Below are 21024 nucleotides of genomic sequence, written 5' to 3'. Positions count from 1 at the left end.
ATATTTAGCATACAAATATGTATTCCAATTCCTAATGTGTTTTTCTTCTGTTACAATCTATTCGAATGAATGAGTGTCAAAAGAGTTGAAATTAAAAATTAAACGTTTCAACGTAACAGCTAACAAAAACTTATAATGTTAGCCCTGTCGGAGCGTAGAGAATTGTTATTACTGCCGCAATATCAAAAGGGGACAGCAGAAAGTGTTATCTGTGACGTCATAAAAATAAGTCTATTGTCCATCTTTTATTAGGGGTTTCCTTTCCCACTTCACTTCTCATTCCTCATTTTTATGAGTCCTACATGACACTTTCCGCTTCCCATTAAAAGGGAAAGGGTAGGGGTATGCCTTAGCTATAAACAGCCACAAAAACATTCCAAGTTGAAATAAACAGATTAATTGTCTTTGTTGTATTACCTTACCTAATACACTTTAGTTTTGGGCACAATTGCTGTTAGATATGACGTCACAATATCAGCCTATATGACTCTTTATTTTCATTTTTTTTGTAATATATAAACATTGAAATAATATATGAAAAAAAGTTTTGATGACGGAAATTAAAGCTGAAACTTTGTCCTTCCTTTCTTTCCTTTACATTTGTTATTATCAGGGATATAAAGATTGATACATACAAAATTAATTTATCACTGTTTTTCTTTATATTTTTAAGCTGACAAAATCATTCATCAGAAACAAAATATTTTTATCTTTCAATGTCTTATACCTTTATCCAATATGTTTTATACATTCATGATATAAAACAAACCATGATAGTTAGAGTTATCAAACCAGACAACAAGTCTTTGTCTTTATCATAAATAAACTAAATTCATGATAATAGATATTGAGTTAAATTTACAACATAAAAACAGTAAAAAGATATTTTATTTATAACTTTCTTTTACCCTAGGTTAGCAAAGCCCACGGTGGAGACTATACATGTACACCTTACAATAAACATGGAACTTCTGGTACTTCTAGTATCATGCAGGTATATGGATAGATAGATAGGTGGAGACTATACATGTACACCTTACAATAAACATGGAACTTCTGGTACTTCTAGTATCATGCAGGTACAGAGATATATAGATAGACAGGTGGAGACTATACCTGTACACCTTATAATAAACATGGAACTTCTGGTACTTCTAGTATCATGCAGGTACATAGATAGACAGGTGGAGAATATACATGTACACCTTATAATAAACATGGAACTTCTGGTACTTCTAGTATCATGCAGGTACATAGATAGACAGGTGGAGACTATACCTGTACACCTTATAATAAACATGGAACTTCTGGTACTTCTAGTATCATGCAGGTACATAGATAGACAGGTGGAGAATATAACTGTACACCTTACAATAAACATGGAACTTCTGGTACTTCTAGTATCATGCAGGTACAGAGATATATAGATAGACAGGTGGAGACTATACCTGTACACCTTACAATAAACATGGAACTTCTGGTACTTCTAGTATCATGCAGGTACATAGATAGATAGGTGGAGACTATACATGTACTCCTTACAATAAACATGGAACTTCTGGTACTTCTAGTATCATGCAGGTACATAGATAGACAGGTGGAGAATATACCTGTACACCTTACAATAAACATGGAACTTCTGGTACTTCTAGTATCATGCAGGTATAAAAGATAGATAGATAGGTGGAGACTATACCTATACACCTTACAATAAACATGGAACTTCTGGTACTTCAAGTATCATGCAGGTACATAGATAGATAGATAGATGGAGACTATACATGTATACCTTACAATAAACATGGAACTTCTGGTACTTCAAGTATCATGCAGGTACATAGATAGATAGATAGATGGAGACTATACATGTATACCTTACAATAAACATGGAACTTCTGGTATTTCAAGTATTATGCAAGTATATAGATAGATAGATAGGTGGAGACTATACATGTACACCTTACAATAAACATGGAACTTCTGGTACTTCAAGTATCATGCAGGTATATAGATAGATAGGTTGAGACTATACATTTATACCTTACAATAAACATAGAACTTCTGGTACTTCAAGTATCATGGAGGTACATAGATAGATAGATATAGATAGGTAGATATACAAATAGATAGTTATAAAGATAGATGGGTATATTATTAGATAAATAGTTGAATATACACTATACAGAGAGATAATCATCCATTCTTGGATTTTACAAAAAAAAATGAATAGATTGATTTGTGTTAGTAGTGTAATAAAAAGATTTATGTATAATTATTAGTTATTACAAATATTATTTCCAATTTAGGTTCATGTTCGAGATCCACCTCAAATCAAAGTAAAGCCAGAAGCCAGCTACGTCAAGAACCTTGGAGCATCCGTAAGTATTTCCTTTCTTATATAGAAGTTGTGCTCAAAAAGCAATAAGATATTTGTATCTTGATACTAAAAAGCTAGAATACTATTCTGTCTTGGCCGTTATGTCCTAAAAAGCATTTTATTTTGTATTACATTTCTTCATAGAGTGTTGCTTTTTTATAATATTTTGTTTTTTAGTACCAATTTTCATACTTGATCACAAAATTCTTAATGCACATAAGTATTTTCTTTCTATCTTGTCCCCTATTTTTTTTTGTAAAATCATTCCTTAAATCTAATTGATATTGTATAAATATTGTCATAATGTTTAACTGCATAAGATAAATACAGGTTTATCTTTTTATGAAGAATTTTTTTAAACTATTCTAGGGATGTTTATATCCTTGTTTTAGAAATATAAAATATTTAATTTGAAAAATGTTGGATATTATAATTTTTGTAACGCTATATGCTACCATTATCTATTACATGGAACTTTGTAATAAACTAGAAAACTTGGCTATGGGTAGGAATTAAATCACACAGGGTGGGGTATTCAGATAAATAGATTGTAGATCAGTAAGACAGAAAGAAAAAAAATTTGTTGTAACTAACTAAAGATATCTTTTGTTAAAATAAATTTTAATTAATTCTTTTATAAAGTAATTTTCCGATGTAGCAGCTTAGAGTGCCTATAAAAAATGACGTCATGTAATGCAAATGATTGATTATAGGCCGTTATACAATTAAATTGGTGAATGGTAAAATATATACTGGCCTATTTTTGGTCATTTGTACTGTACTGTAATATTTTTATAGGCACTTAAAGATGCTTCTTTTCCAAATTTATAACTGGAGAAATAATTGCAAATTTTGTATAAGATCTCAGAATATAATAAACCTAGAACCTTTAATTTTATAAAGTTACTTTATTGTCATTTCTTTTTAATATCTTTCCTGTTTTATTATTTTATTTTTCAAAATAAGTATATGTGTCCTTGTATTGAACATAATTGAAAAATTCTTTCTTGTGCCAGCTATAGGATATATACACACCAAAGACAGGGATAATTTTAATTATAAACAAACTGCTAGAGACTAATATTATTCAAAGGGACAAGTGCTATAATTATTTCAATCATTTCTTTGGTGACAACCAAAAAATATGTTTACCCCTTAAGAAATATTAAAGTTTTGAGTAATATCCAGTAAGATTTTTTTCTTGCTAAATTTAGGTCTCATGCTTAAACATTAAAACATGATAGAAGTCTGGTACTACTTTTTTCAACGCCTTTAGTTAAAGTTGGACTTTTTAGCCTATTCTGATATGTATTTCATATCAGAAGTTTTAGAATACCGTAAATTCTTTCTAGCTAAATTAAAATCATTTTATTTAAGAATTGTTTTTTAACTTCGGATTATGTACGTCTTGTAACATTCTAGTTGATACGCCCCTAGAGGCCTCTAGGGTATCTAGAAAGAATGGTTAGGGGAAAATAGACCCTCCACTTTCAACTTTAATTCGAAAAAAAGGACAGTTCCAACCATGCGGGGTACTAGTAATCACCTAAACTTTTTTTTATAAATCTAAAATCAAATTTTCAGTATTCTTTTTTAAGTGCTTTACTAACAGAATGAAAACTTTTGTTATTTCTTTCCTTATTTGAATTTGTATTCTTTAGAGAAAGAATAAAACAATAGGACAAATCTCTGAAACAAATGTAGCTTAACTTTGACAAATGAATTTAGTTTTACTCAAGGAGGAAGGGATATAAGATAGTAAATAAAAATGGTACCCAAAGTTTAACAATCATGTTATCTTATTAGAAAGCTCATACATTTTGGGTACATCATTTGAATTTTAATTTGTTGCTTTAACCTCGTAATATTCAAACTTTTCATCCAACAATTTTAATCTAAATAAGTGGTAATTGTGTTTATTTTAATTTGGGGTGTACCATCCATAATCTTATCCCTTAAGATCCCTGAATTTTACTTGACATACATAAATAGATATATAGATAGATTGATTATAAATAAGCAAGGTCATCAAAAAAATATTGTTGAAAATAATTAAAATTGTTTTTAATATGATTATCTATGAAAGGATAGATAAGAGATAGATAGAAACATGAAAACTATTAATTTGAAAAATATTATTATTATTATTTGATTCTTTATTTGTCTTAATCATTAAAAATATTAAGTTAAAAATAATTGAAAAATGTTTATATTAAAGTAACAGAATGTATTTCTGTCTTTCTGAGTGTTTTTTTTCTGTCTGTGTGACTGTAGCTACAGATCCTGCTAACTGCTGGATCGATATGGTTCTCTTTTGTAGTAAAGTTCCTAGAGGTCTCTAGAGGTGTAGCCTCTAATGTACAACTAAAGATAAGAAAGTATATAAATATATGGATATATTGGTAAAAAAGGTATATATAAAAAGATATCTGCTAAGTTTGATAAATGTTAGTTAGTGTACTTGACATAGGAACAAATTGTCAAATCTTAGCACAAAAACACACACACACATACACTCATATACTTGGTGCTAGTAAAAAAGGATTTGGACAAATAAAAGTCCTTTTTCAAAGCTTTTAATCAGTATTATAAGTAAATACTGAACCATTATGTTAGGATAGAATAATCATTGTAAACTGACATAAAATCAAATAAATTTTGGAAAGTCAAATTTTTTTCAGGATTTCTCTTGGAAGGGGGAGTTTCACTCCTCCAAAATAGTCATAAACTTCACCTAGATCTAAAAAGGAGCCACATTGGATCAGCGGTTAGCAAGATTTTAAGCTACACACATAAAGCCACAGACAGACAGAAAACATCCTATTACTTTTATATAAGGATATAAATTTAGTGGTTCAATCAGGCTACCTATTGCAGATTTGTCCATGATTAGTTGACACTTTGTACTCACAAACACACACTCACACATACACACACACACACACACACACACACCTACACATAAGGATGTTCTAAGGAAATAGATAAATGATGTACTTCTCATACACATACCAACACAGAACAATTTTCAATAAAAAAATTTAGTTAATATATACAAATTTGAATAGGTAATCCATGATAAGATAGTGATTCTTATTTTGTCAAAGTAAAAGAATATTTATTGTATGTGTGTTTAGCTAAGGATCTCGTTAACTGCTAAATCTAAATAGTTTTCATATACAAGAAATTTTCTTATTGTTCTATTTAGTAGAAAGGTACCATAAACTAAAAATAGAATTTGAGGACCCCTAGGACCCCTACTTCCTTAGGGTGCCACAAGCACTTTTATAGGTACATATGTTTTGAAGAAGAACATTTATATGCATAGGTTCCAAATAAATATAATTTTTACCAAATTATCAGCCCATAAAAGCATATTCACTTTACAAGAATGAACCTTCATTTACAATATTCCCAAAACTTTTTCAATACCAGTCCTTGCACCTTATACAAGACAAATATCTTTGTACCAGCAATTTGTACCTACTCTTTTATACAAATTATACAACACAATCATATTTTGCAGCAACCTTGGAACATAACTTGTTTTATTTACCAGCGGCTACGATCATAGAAGCCCCTAACTCAAAACAGTTAATAATTTCCCTGGAACTATATGAAGCTTCGCTGTAAAGGAGAACTATAAAGTTATAAAGCATTTGTAAACTATGTTTAAACTGAAATATATTCCAGGTAACGTTGCCCTGCAGTGCCAGCGGAGTGCCGACCCCAACCATAAAGTGGCGCAGACGCGATGGTCAGGACCTACCCAAGGGCCGCCATGAAATTGCTCAGGAATGTACAATGCTTATTTTCAAAAAAAATCAGAATCGATATTTAAATATAATTTAATTGTAAAATTATTTTTGATGTCTATTCCTCTTGGAAAATTATTTGACCCTTATAAAATAGCTTAAAACCTGACCATGTAAAATGCATAAGTAACAATATAAGCTCTTAACCAAACTATATAAAATTCAGTCTATTCCATTTGAAATTGACAAAAATTAATTGATTTGTTGGCGTTTATGTTGTTCTTGATGTAACTGAAGGGAAGTAGGTATGAAGGGAAATATAAAATGAAAGAGGGTTGGGGGGAAATTTTCATTAAGAATTTTTGGTTAGAACCACTTTCCCTTGTTCCTGGCTCCGGTGAAGTTTACGAAATCTATTTAGACACAAAAACACAAAAAAACACGATTATTTGATAAAGAGGTTAAGTTTTTGAAAATAGTAAAATAAACATTGTTACCACTCAAAGGGAGTTTTGAAAATCCGCGGACTAATGAAGAAGGATCATGGAGTTTATCAATGTGTGGTAAGTTATTTTTATGTACTTTAACTAAACAAAACATCTCTAAGTAGCAGCGTTGCGGAGCCGTTTGATTTTGATGCGGCTCAGGTTCCGGCTCCGGCTCTATGGAGCCGTCTGTGATGATGGCGGCTCCGGCACCGGATTTGGCTCCGGCTTCGACCTAAAATCAAGAAAAACTCGACATATTTTTTTTTCCAATGTCTATTTTTGACTTTTGAAGGTTTTAAAAGTTAAATTTTTGATAAAAATGGACTTGAAAAACTTAAAAGGGGCATTTGCACATGACAAAACTTCTAAATTATAATTATTAAAAAAAAATATCTTTATTTATCTAGTCCGGAGCCGGAGCCGTTTTTTAACGAAAATTACAGCTCCAGCTCCGGCTCCAGCAAAATATGGCGGCTCCACAAAGATCAAAAACGTGAGTTAAAGAGCAGATGATCTGTGGCCATAAAAAAAAAAAAAAAAAAAAGTGATTCTTGGAAAGGGGTATATAAAATAGCAACCTAGAAAATCAAAATTATATAGCGTTTCGGACTGACTTACTGACAGACAGACAAAGTGAATTATAGAGTAGCTTTACAACTAATATACACTTACTCTAAATAAAAAAAATCAACTTTTTATGAGCGAAGCGTTTTATAATAAGTGTCTGTTCGTCATAACGTTAGTACTAGAGGAATACTTAGTTTTTTTTCTATAATAAATAATTGTAAGATCTTGATGAAACTTTGTAAAATTGTTATATAATAATTTACATCAATTTGTGCATCAAAACTGCTATAAAAGTCTATATTTTCTGTATTCTTTGCAATATTGGTGTAATATGGCCGTTTTCTGTCTTGTTTCTGATTAAAATGTAAAATATTAAAATTGTAAACTACACAATATTCCCTTCCTTATTCAACCAAAGGAAGGAAAGTCTGGAATTTTGATACTGACAACTTAATAATAGAATATGCGGGTAATAAATTTTACTAAGACTTGTAACAAGACAAAATTATAAATATTTAAAATTTTCAAGGTTTATTTTTAAACAAACTAACTTAACCAAAACATTATTCATTGAAATACACTGTATTGTCATAGATAGAGATGGGACAATGGGCTGTTCATTACACTAGTCCCCAAAGTTTTATAATAATTTTTTCCTATTCTTTGGCTTAATAATTCATTGTATTTTGATTGGTTGTTTCATTAATTTGAGTGTTCAATCGTTTCAACCACCTGTTTTAATCTCTAGAAGGGGTAACTTTTTGATTCATCATTGGGGATGTACATCAATTTATAGGCAATTGTCTTATCCTTTTATATCCCTGATGTATTGTGGGAAATATTGAAGTAAAATAGTTTTCATTTTGAATTTAACAGTTGTGTTTGCATGACTGGAAAAGTTGGCGAATTTTTTTTTACAGTGCAGCCATGACAATTACTTTATATCTTAATTCAAATTTTGATAAAATTGAGTTTTAAATATTTTGCATTTTAGCAGTTCTTTTAAATGAGTTTTTATCATGAAACTTTATTTAAATTAATGAAATTGATATCATATATAAGGTCTGAATGAGTCATTTATTAGCAATTTAAGCAAAGCATAGGAATCTTAAGGAATAAGACAGTGGGCTAAAAAATGATATACATCTCTAATGATGATAAAAATCTTCCTTATGTAATTAATATTATTGGTTGAATAGTTGAGACACGACCAATTTGGAACCAATAAATCAAATTCAATCAGAAGTACTGAAACTTTTTGAACTAAAGAAAAAAATAACATTTTTTAGAACATTTTTAACCAGTGTAAATTACAGCCCATTGTACTATCCAATTTAAGAAGGACCACCTTAGATTTATTTATGTACTTGTTAATTATCAATAAATTATGTATCCATATAAAATAAGTACCAAATTATTGTTTATTTTTGACAAACTAAAAAGCAATTATTATGAAGGGGAGAAAACTTATTTATTTGTCAAGCCTTTTTTGCCACACAAAAAGTGTGTCAGTACGTTCTATTAATTATAGCCTACTGAGAAGTTAATATTTCAAAGTCATTGAGTAAGGTAGATAAGTTAAGTTTAAAATAGAGACAATATCAGCGTAAGAAAATATATTTTGACTAATAGCTTTGGAGTTACAATTATAAGATGGAATAAAAAGTTAATTCCAATGATCCTTTAAAATATGAATAATTCAACATTAGATGCATGATAGAATCTTGCTCATTGTTATCTTAAATTGGCTTGGAAATGGCAGGTGTCTTACATTAATAATCTATAGAATGGAATCTATATCTCATAGATATAGACTACTTTAAAATCACACTCCTACCTATAAAAAAGAACTCTTCATTGAAAAAGTTTTTTTCCACCTAGCTTTAAAACCTTGATGCCAGTGTTCTAATCTAAGTTTTTACTCTTTTTCTTCTGAATTCTGACATACAAGTTTTTTCCTCTATTTTCTTGCTACTGGACTAAATAATAAGTTTTAGGAAATGAAATATCTATATATTTTTATGAAATATTATTATTTTATACTATTTAGAATAAAAATCTTGAAAAATGGATTTGTTTAGGAAAGGTTTCGTGAATTTTGTTCTTACATAAATTAACTATGAAAATAGTGACAAAAGTGTTAATAAGTGTTGTAACTGGTGTTAATTTGCTCAGACTTATCAGTGCAGAATTAGTTTTCTATACATTTGTATCACTGTGTACATAAAATTAATAATGCTCTGGTGATCTTGTACTAATATATACAGAAATACAGCATAAAAATATACACTTTTATGCATATATGTGTGTGTGTATATGTATATTTTATGGTGATTTGGTGGGTAATTAATTGAGGCATATAATAGATAAATAAAACTTAGCTTCACACCATCATAACATTCAGTAATTCATACAAAGAAGATAAAAAATGTTTTCAAAGTCCTATAAAAAAGATATATGAATAGCTTCATTTAGCTTACACTAAGGTTTATAATTTAATAATATAGAAAATAATTTATTATATGAGCATGTTTTAAATTATGATCTTTGAATCTGAATATTTTAATGATTTGAATGTTTTAAAACTTATTTTTCTTGTGTATTATTCTTTATTGAATTAAATACAAATTATGTGAGTAATCAGGGCTTGCTTATAGTATTAATAGCTTGATATTGATGGAGTCAGGATGTTGTACATCCAAATGACTGTATCTTTATAATCTTTAATTTTCATGTAATCCCAATCTTATTGATTAAGAATCCAGCTAAAAGGCATTCACACCCTACAGTATTCATATTCATACATTGAGCAAAATTATTACAAATTGTGATGCATAATGATTATATGTATATCTGATAATTAACACACAAGTATTTTTATTTTTTTCTATTTTAGAAAATTAATTTCAACTGCTGCTGCTATAGGCACTGTCTATATTGTCTACAGTTTTACCTGTAATCTTTTCTATTGATTAGTGCTATTTATCTTATTGGATTTAGAATTATTCAGTTATGCTTCATCAAATTAACATAACCCCCTCAAATTTGGAACTATAAATGATATCTAAACAACATTTTTTACAGCATAGTAAAACATGTTATTTGGTCATCTGGACTAAGATATACATATTATTCTTTTATGAATATTTAAGCATAAATAGAGTTATACAACTGTCTGGATGAGTTTTCTCAGGGTAATTTCTAGTACACTTTATTTGGCTAGAGTAATAACCTTCATTTTTAATTAGCAGAAGTGTGGTTTGAATTTCTTTCAGCCTGTTATAAATAAGACATCTTTTCAGAAGATCTTTATTTAAAATAATTGTGTGGTAACATCTCATGTTTATTAACTAGAATTATCACATATTTTTCATTTAATGAGAGGTCATAATTTATTGAACTTTTTACAGGTTTATTTGTCAACAAAAAAGTCCAAGAGGGATATTAACAAAGTTTTACAAAATTAGGACGATTCCAGTTGAAAGAGTTGAGTTGTATTACCAGCAATATATATGCATACTATTCATTTCAATAAAGATTGGGTCTAAAGACCTAAATTCTTCAACATAAAATCCTTTAACATACATGAGGCCAAGATAAAACTTCTACTGTGTTACTTTTGTATGTAATTATTTAAAACCAACCTTAAAGTGGGCCGACAAGACGTCGCAAAATACAAACTTTAATTCAAGAAGCCTCAACTTCAGAGCTGGAACTTTTTTTTGGAGCAAAGATACTCGTCATTTACAATTTCTAAATTTCACAAATCGTACATTTAATCTTTATCTGTCACAAATTCTGAGATAGACATTATATTTGTACACTAAAATAATAAATGAAGCATGCTTAATGCTTCAAAATTAATTGAGTGGTCAAAATATGAATTTACATCATTTTTTTAAAAATGAATGCAATAGTTATTCTTGTTCTTAAGTCTATCTTGGAACTTATCTTTTTAGGTTAAGTAATTATAATGTTTTATTTATTATATTTTAATCTCAAAAAAGAACGAAATCAGATTTTCTATAAATGCTTTGTATCTTATTGATAAAATTTTAAACTGTTCAATAAGCCAAAAAATTTTAGCCTTCCTTAAAATGGAAAGAAAAAAACTAAAGAACAGTTAAATACTATTCTAAAGTATAAAAGTTTAAGAATTAAGACAATATAGTAAAGTTTTATCCCCCAACTAGCCTAAAACATAATTATGCACCATAATCATAAAACTCTAGTGAAACTGTTTCTTGCAAAAAGCTTAACAAAATTGCTTTGCATTTTACAAATTTCATAACTATCACAGAATAATGAAAAGTATTCTAAATAACACCAAATATATATAATATTTATAATCTTTTAGTATATAAATACCAAATAAAAACAAATCTACTTTTTAAAAACTCTAATCTTTCCTTTCGTCTTTTTTCATGAAAACTAAATTTTCAAGTAATTTGAATTAGTTTATTGTATCAAAAGCCTTTGTTATATCCAAAGTAAATTTACACAACAAACTATATAAATATACTAAAATTTAACTCTTAAAAAAATTCATTTGTAAAATTTAGCTTGTGTTGAATTGGGAAATACATTCAATTAAAAAAAATATACTTTTAAATTGTACTGAAGTTGATAACATATTTTGTGTTTGATTCTTTTTAGAAAAATGTGAATATACAAAATAAAGAAAATTCTTTTGATAACAAGAAAAAAGAGACGAGACATATATTGTGCTATTACATAAAAGAGCTGTATAGATTTATATCAAGCTCGTTTATATCTTACAACCACTAAATTTATCAAATACACAATGTTACAATCCTTCTTAATATAAAGAGGCAAGAAGTTTCTTTTCATACTAATAAAAAAAATAAAGGATGAGATTTTGTTTTAACAAAAACCAAAATAGGGTTCTAGGGTTATATTGATATCAACTGTAAGGTTTGAAAAATATTTTTTCTTTAAACATTTACCCCACCCTTTCCCCTTATTAAAAAATTGCAATTTAATACAAGATAAATTAGAATACAACATCCTATTTGTGTGGATAATTATATACACTTAAATATTTTTTTTTAAATATCACCTTAACCTTTCCAGTAAAGGAATTGCAAACTTGTAACAAGTACTAAAATAAAACATAAAAGTTACCTTTTTATGCTTTTTATGACTTAACTTGATATTCATTCAAATTTAGTAAATTAAAGTTAACTCTCTTGTGCAAATGCAATAACTCTTGCCAAAATAGTTCATATGCAGTTACATGATCACAATTTTACTTAAGAACTTGTACATTTAACATAGAAATATTGTACACAATTGCAATCAGAATGAATTAAAAATGTCAAAAATATATCTTTGCAAATAAAAGAATTAAAAACAATGTGACACTTAGAATATTGTAGTTGAAAATTTTATTGTTTTCATCTAGGAATTATGCTAAACAAATGTACAAATAATTAGAGTGGTTGTAGGTCAACACAGTTATAGTAGTTAGAAGCAAAGTAATTGGATTAATGTTGAAAACTTTATTGAGAAATTATACAAGGAATTATACAATGTTCAAAAACATCAAATATAATAAAATATTGTGCAAATTTTTACTCATTTAACAAAATTCTTAAAATCTGTAACACCTCATATTTTCTAAACATTTATATTTTCTAAACACTAGAAGTTAAGCTATTGAATTTATTAAAATGAAAATTTTGGAAGTCATGTGAAAGGAAAATAAAGTAAATCAGAAAGTAAATTCTTCCATAATTACTGCAAAATAAGTGCATAGATGGATAGATACTGATAGATAATAAAGTATGTAAATAAGTTTATTAATTACTCAGATTCACTTTGAAATTTTGCATTTCATGGTTTAACTTTCAAGTCACCTGATCTACTCACATGAATAATCAGCATTACCATTTATCTCTGATAATTAAATCTTTGTATCTTTCATTAAAATAATTGTAATATTTCTCTGATTTTTGCATTGGTAGATATTAATGTTTGCTGCACTAATTATAGAAGTGTCATTTCTGTTTTTTGAAAAAAGACAAATTACTTGAATACTGCATAAAATGTCAATAATATTATATAAAAGTTTTTGTTATCCTTAAAAGATATATGGTGATGAAAATATATAACTTGGTTAAAAATGCATTGTGTATAAAATTGAATAAAATCCATATTTTCTGTTGGCTGCTGGGGCTATTGTAAACAAGGATGAGTGCTTTAAGGTTGGGGAAATAAAATTTAAGCAAATCTAAAACAAAGCAGAATTTAAGAATTAAATATGTTATGCTAACAACCAAGGAATTGTTGAAGAAATGATCAGTAATCACAATATAACCTGCTTATTTTCAATCATGAAAGAAACAATCCAAGACTTGAACCAAGATTTATCATCTGTCCTTCTCTCCATGTGTTATGTTAAGCTTTCTTCCTTGCATCATACCAGGAACTTTGGAACCTTTAAGACATTATCAGAATGATCCCCTATGTTTAATATTTAATCTAAAGTTGTTTCTATTAAGAGGTAAAATTAGGGCAAAAGATGTTAACTAGTCAAAGTACTATTTCCCTGAATCCCTGCTGTTCAGAATGGTTAACTTTATGTAGCATGTTGCAAGCTTGAGCTAGCTGATTTATGCATATACACACAAACACATCAACAATATATGTGTGTTTGTGCTGATATATCAGTCATAAAGAGATTTATAATTTGAAAATGAAATATCTGTCAACAATTATATCTTATCAATTTCACACACATTATACATTTTAAAAAGTTTTAGTTAGCACAAAAAAAATATATGGTTATAATTGACAAGTTATATATTACGTTTAGAAAATTTATTAAATTATTTTCACAAAGAACTACAATTATTATTATGATTAGTAACCAATAAATGCTTTTACCCCTGAAAGCTGTAATCCAACATTTTAACAGTTTTGGTTTTGTATATCTGTGAGTTTGAGTGTGTTTGTGTTTTTATGTGTGATTGTGTTGGCAACAGAGTGGAAAATGTAATAATGTTTATCATAAAACTATTATTTCTTTCCAAATATTACTTTTTGCAAATACTCCAATAAAAAGATATATCAGAATTAATTATCACTGAAATAGGTCAATAGTAAGATGTTTCCATTCTGTGAATTAGAAAAAGTTTTGTTTGGACAAACATTGAAATGATCAATTGAATGATTATAAAGAACTTTATCCAAGACTGAAATAAATCAAGTTACATAATAACCCAAGAAACAGATATCTAGTTCAACTTAGAAGAGTTGGAGAAAGAGATTAGATTGATGAGAATTTTGAATACATTAAAGTTTAGATAAAGATAAATGGAGAAGAGGATTGGTGCAGATTGAAAAACTTGTTGTGTGAGCAGATGCAGTTATACACTGTATTTTCAATAGATAATTCTTAGTACTCAACTATAATTCTTAAAATTATCAGGTGATATTTCATACACTGTAATTTGCTTACTTTTAACAACTTTAAAAATTATATTATTAGTTAATCCATACATCTCATATCATAATGGTACTATAATGTTCTTTTGATGAGTAGGAAAAAAATTATTAAGATTGTAATTTTGAATTTATTCAGATTCAATTAAATGCTAATCCTAAAATGTAAATGTGTATGAGGGTATCCAAATTAATGCTACATTTGAAGAATTGGAAACTATCAAACAAAATATATATGATGTATATAATCTGCTACACTTATCTGCACCTAATATAATTGTGAGTGAGGAAGGATGCAATAAAAGAGATGATTGTCACAGCATGCATAATATACACTTCCTATTCTATTTATATTCATAATTGTTGAATTAAATGTTTTCTTTATAGCATTGAAACTTTTAATCATAAAATAATTAACATGTATAATGTCAGACACTATTATTGACAAATTGTATTTTTTGCCAAATCATAAATGTTTTCAATACTAACCTAAAATTCTAAAAATTAAGCTTAATCTTCTTCAAATTATGATCTTTTAATTGAAGAGCTAAATGGTTAAATGAAAAATATTTTGAAATAGTTTTTGCAAATGAGTTCAATGTGCAAAGTGCAATAATCTTATTTTCAAACTATTGGCTTCCAACTATTGGATTCTACCTTTGTGTGACTCCCAAACAGCAATTAAAGAAAGTATTTAAGTTAGCTTGACAAAAGCTTTGAACATTGATTATGCTAGCTTAATATATACATTGAACATTTTCTTTCTTGTTATTTCTAAATATAACTTATTTAAAGTAAAAAATTTAGTTATTAAATCTTTATATTGTTTGAATAAACATATTTACCTTAAAGCTTTACTGGTGCACACCTGCCTACTTTTCATACTTTCTTTCTCCCTATCTTTATATATCTATAGTTCTTTTTCCCCATATTAAGGTTGCAATTTGTAAATATCTATCTATTTATGTACAGATCTACTAATTAATTCTATTTTATTGTTATCGTTGAGAAAAATAATATATGTCTTTTTGAAGATTTTTTAGAACGTATTTGTTAAGTAACTTAACTTATATAAGTATTTAAAAATTACTTCTTTTCCTTTTTTTGATGCAAACTAGTGGAAAGTGTAAAATTTATTATTGTGTGTGAAGATTGGAAAGAATGGTCTGAATATTGGAAATAACCTTACTGACCATATTTTCTATCTTTCCATTTTTATTTCAAAAGTAAAGTTTAGTGATTTATAATCTTATTCTCTTAAATACTTTTTTCACCAACTAATCATGAAGAAATGGTATTTTTTTTATTAAGAATTTTGAAAGAAAAGCAAAATAGAAACATGAAAAAATACTAATACTAATCTGATATTTAATCTAACATACAAACTTTTATTTCTTTGAAGTAAATTGATTTTATAAAAGTTAAATTAATTTACTCATAACTTTTTATTTCATCATAGCATGAAAAAATAAAACTTTTCATAATTGACATTGAAATTTACATAGCATAAACTTTTTTCTTATTTTATTGCTGAAATTGGCATATTATAAATTTATATTCTAATAAGTGCTTATAATTTTTAGAATATTATTTTGCATAAGCATCATTACATTAAGTAAATTTTTTGAATTAATCTAAATTATAATCTGTAGAGTTAATGCACTGCTTCTGAGCTACCTGACTCTAAATTTTGCAAGTACAGAATTGCACACTATAAATACACCTCTCAAAAGATGAGTAATTACAAAACAACAAACTACTTAAGTCTGATATTTAAGCATCTTACCACAAAACTAATTAACCAACTACCTATAATGTATAATATAAGTAGTAAGGTTTTTTTTGTCTTTAGTTTGATAACTACTGAACTGAATGAGATCTTAATTCTATGGAAGCTTCTTATAGGTCTGTTGATGGTTTCAGGCTATTTTGATTTTTACATCTAAGTTATCTTTAAGCTATTTTCTTTACTCCTTCGAATACAGAGTTCCTAGATAACCAATTTTAATTGGAATTCTCATTTAATTGATTATTTTAAGAACAAATATACCATCTTTTTGCTGTTTTTTTTATCTTTATTTTTATATGCACTCTTTGTGAAGTTAACACCATAATGTATAATATTAAAGGTTGGCAAATGCAAATTATGCATGTACTGTCATCAACAAAATTAATAATGAAAAATATTTTAGGCCTTCAAATTGAAATTTCATGCTATACAAATAATTAATTTATTCCATATAAACTCCAAGGCTATAAATAATTCTGTATTCAAATGAAATATATTTACTTTTCTGTAATATTTTACATTTGGTTGCAATATATCAGGGGTCTTTGTTCTCCAATTTGATTATTTAAATGGTTTAAAACAAATTGTAAGTGTATTTTTGAAAATATATCACTTTGAATTGATAATTGTAAAAGTATTTTTATAAATAAATCACTTTGAATTGATAATCATAAAAAGAATATAGTATTATTCACACTCTATTTCATGAATAATCTAAGTGAGGTTCTTTTTATCTTAACATTTATGTTAAGGATAAATCTTATTTGTATGGGGAGTAACCAACCCAACACAAACTTAAAAGCAGCTTTATCTTATCTTGTTGAAAAAATAAAACAAGCATGAAATCACTGAAAAAAAATCGTAATCATTTTTCTAAAATTGAATATGAAGCATTTACTTCCAAAAAATCCAAAAAAAGAATGTTTAATATGAAATTTATGATTTTATAGTTTTTATTTAATTATACAAAAAATAGACTTACAGACATGATTGGTAAAGTTATAGAGTAGATATTCTGGCAAGTAAGAGTAGACTTTGTGGTTGAATCCCCATGGGGGTGATGTGTTTTCTAAATTCAGGAATATACGACCAAAGTTTTTTTCTCAACCAGTCTCAAATTCTAAAGTATGGGCATAACACACTTCTTAAAAGATAAATTTCTTTTAATATTGAAATATGGTAATAATACATACAATTACCCAAATAAGTAAAACATGAAATCAAAACTTACTTACAAGAAACATACATATTTAGTTTTAATATATTACATCATATCTTGAAAAAAAAATTTTAGTATTTTTTAGTAGCTAAGCTACACCATACTCCAATTTGTCTTTCCGTCTATCAGCCCTTAACGCTACAGTAAAAGTTAGATTTTGTAATTAAAGATATAAAGCTAAGATTTATAGTGAAGATTCCTATAACGTATGCACATCTCGTCTACTTATTGTTTTGTCCTGTCAGTCATACTTATATAGAAATTCACCTTATTTTTAAAGGTTTCGGGATTCTCTATGAGTTTTTGCATATTCTCTCTCATAATTGATGATTTAAAAACTGCATTGTAACTCACTTTGTCCGTTTTATTAGTTTTTATGCTTCACTAATTATGGATTTTGTCATCCTTGATTATATACAGCATGACCCTCAAAAAAGTATTTTTAAGCATCTGCAGCCCTTATTTCTCAATGAATTATTAAAAAATGCATATGTCCTATTCTCTATAGTATTCCACGTAAGTAGATAAAAAAATATTTTTTTTACCTCCATTAACACCGGAGATTTTTAGTGCTAAAGTTTTGAAAAAGTGACTGAGGAAAAAGTAACTTTTAACATGAAACGACTTTTTTAGCAAAATTAAGCTAGAAATCCTTTTATTTTTGTTACTAGCAGAAACTTTATACAAAAATGAAATAAAAAATTTAGTTTTTTAGTAAAAAGCATTTTTTTACACATATTTTTTGAGTCTTTTTAGTTTAATGATATTTTGAAAAACTTACTTATTAGGCAAAATTGTTTAAGATTAAAAAACCAAATAAATCTCTATGAATATAGCAGGAAAATTGTTTTTGTTTCACAATCCTAACTTTAATAACAAAAAAGTTATAAAGAAAATAAAAATAAAACATAATGATTTTTTAGTCTAAAAAGCTTAATTTACCCCTTATTAAATAATTGAGATGTCAGAAAAGTAGGCGGAGCAACTGTCATAATTAATCCTTTTCTATAAATAAGGGTTAATAAATAACCTAAAATTTGCAAATAATCAATTCATTCAGTAGTATTTTTTGCCATTAAAAATTGATATTTTTAGGTGTAATAAAAAAGAAATATTTAGTTAACTTGTTTTTCTTTATGTCTCATTATTCAATTGCCAGAAAAACATAATATAACCATCCAAAAAATAAGAGAAACAAAAAAAAATTCTTTTTCTCAGTCACTTTTTCAAAACTTTAGCTCTAAAAATCTCCGGTGTTAATGGAGGTAAAAAAAAATATTTTTATATCTACTTACGTTGAATACTATGGAGAACAAGGACATATGCATTTTTTAATAATTCATTGAGAAATAAGGGCTGCAGATGCTTAAAAATACTTTTTTGAGGGTCATGCTGTATATTTATCTTAAGGTGAGTAATGATGTAGCAACCCTGAGTGTTGAGACAGACCTGATTGTGGAGAGAACTACACCACATGCACCAAGCAATGTTACTGTCACTAAAAAGGTAAAATTTTTGTGGATTTATATATTATTCCATTATTAAAGGTACTAATAGATAATTAGCATAAAACAATACCAAGACCTAAATAAGAAAAGAAAATAGCCCGAAATTTATCACTTGACCTAACTGAAATAGAAAACCCAATCAGTTTAGAAGTTATTGAGATCTTAAGCTTCAGGCCAAAAACCCCCACTTCTAAATTAAGAACTTTCTGCAAATTTGTTGAAGGCCTTCAATATCTTCAATACTAATAATTAATCTGTTTAGGATACTTTTGGTGTGACAATAGAATGGATACCTGGTTATAGTGGTTGCTCTCATTGTAAACAGACTTACAAAATTAGGTACCCCCTTTTTTTCTATCTTATCTAAAGATGACAACCTTCACAACAACAAAGCCTAACAAGTATTCCAATTTGTAAAATGGATGATTAGGATGGTTTTTGTTATATAGAATATTATTTTTGTTTTAAGCAAAAAGCATGATATTTAAAGTGGAATTTCGGGCAATGATTGTAGTTTTAACTGATAATGATAAGAGCTATACGTTAAGCACAGACCTACCCTGAGTTTGAAAAGCTTTGCTTATGAAAAAATATTTTGATATATAAGAACTATATATGAAAAAAGTCAACATACCAACCTTCATATTTTTTATATTTTCCTTGAATCAGTTTTCCCATGATAAATTCATAGATTTTTGTCCATCACTTCATCATACCTGGAACCTTTTTTGTATTTTCCAGAAGTTACCTTTTTACTTTACTCTATGTTTTTACAGAGCTTTCCAATATAGATTATTAATTTTTATGGTTTAGATTAAAATAAATAAGCTTTCAAAAGTAAATTGATATTTTAAAAAGGCATTAATGCTTTGAATTAATACTGAACGGATACTATTGTAAATTTTGAATATCCTGGATTTTTTATAAGGGGATTTATTCTTAAAACCACCACAGGACTAGTAAGTTAAATCATGAATAGTACAGAACAATCGGCTCAGCATTTACCATATCGTAAGCTTCAGACGGACATCAAACACACATACTTTATATAATAGATATGTAATAATAATCTTTTACTCCATTCCATCCATCCTTCATTCTAGCAATCTAACTATAACATGAATGATCTGAGAACTCCTAATAAGATCTTCTGGTACAATGTACAGTGTACACCCCAAATTTATTCAAATTATCCAGGTACAAAGAGAAGGACTCTAGAACTCCAAACTGGATCGAGCTACCTGTGCATCCTCCCGAGGCCAGAAGTGTTCAGATACACAATCTTAACCAGGGGACAACTTACGAGTTTCAGGTAAATGTTTGTTTATCCTAAATATAAAAGTAACAAGATGTCTCTTTGAGTGTGTGTGTAGTCAAGGATTTCCTGAACTGATCTGGTTCTCCTTTACAAAGAAGCTTCTCATAAGTCCAATGGAGGTTTATAAATACTACCCAGAAGAAATCTCCTGTAGAAAAAAAACAAAACAAAATTAAAAATGTAGGGTCAACTCACCACCTTTCCCGACTTTACAAAAGTGTGCCCGAAGTTATATAAAAAGCCTTACACGATGTGGTAAATAATTAGATTTAAGTTAGTTGGGCAAAGGAATTATTTTAAACTTTTCAGAAACAGTATTCATCATATAATAAAAATGAATTTGGAGTAATTTTATAAATAATTTGAAAAGGTAAGTTGAGCAACATCAATATAATTATTTTTGTTTCTTAGGTTATTGGAATGAATGAGTATGGTGATGGAATGTTTTCTCAAATTGTAACTGCAAAGACTAAAGGCAAGTATAACAACTAATCTGCATTAAGAATCTACTAAATTAGTAAATACACTACACTAAA

At 27.8% G+C, this 21024-nt stretch overlaps 1 protein-coding gene across 9 annotated transcripts in view; it reads left to right on the top strand.

The window, feature by feature from the left end:
* The window catches only part of LOC145324772 (uncharacterized), a 238699-nt gene that overhangs the window by 192667 nt on the left and 25008 nt on the right, over positions 1-21024 (top strand). For 7 of the 9 annotated variants that reach the window (XM_080167407.1, XM_080167403.1, XM_080167404.1 and 4 more), the window contains exons 21-29: positions 914-929; positions 1436-1500; positions 2307-2378; positions 6071-6173; positions 6640-6695; positions 19073-19168; positions 19433-19509; positions 20368-20482; positions 20900-20963. In XM_080167407.1, coding sequence (XP_080023533.1) covers positions 914-929; positions 1436-1500; positions 2307-2378; positions 6071-6173; positions 6640-6695; positions 19073-19168; positions 19433-19509; positions 20368-20482; positions 20900-20963 — 664 coding nt within the window. The other 2 variants (XM_080167400.1, XM_080167399.1) reach the window with 2 other exon arrangements.

This window comes from Acartia tonsa, chromosome 7 (assembly GCF_053477335.1).
Source record: "Acartia tonsa isolate MP-2025a chromosome 7, ASM5347733v1, whole genome shotgun sequence".
NCBI lineage: Eukaryota > Metazoa > Arthropoda > Copepoda > Calanoida > Acartiidae > Acartia > Acartia tonsa.
This window is presented reverse-complemented; position numbering and strand designations above follow the sequence as displayed.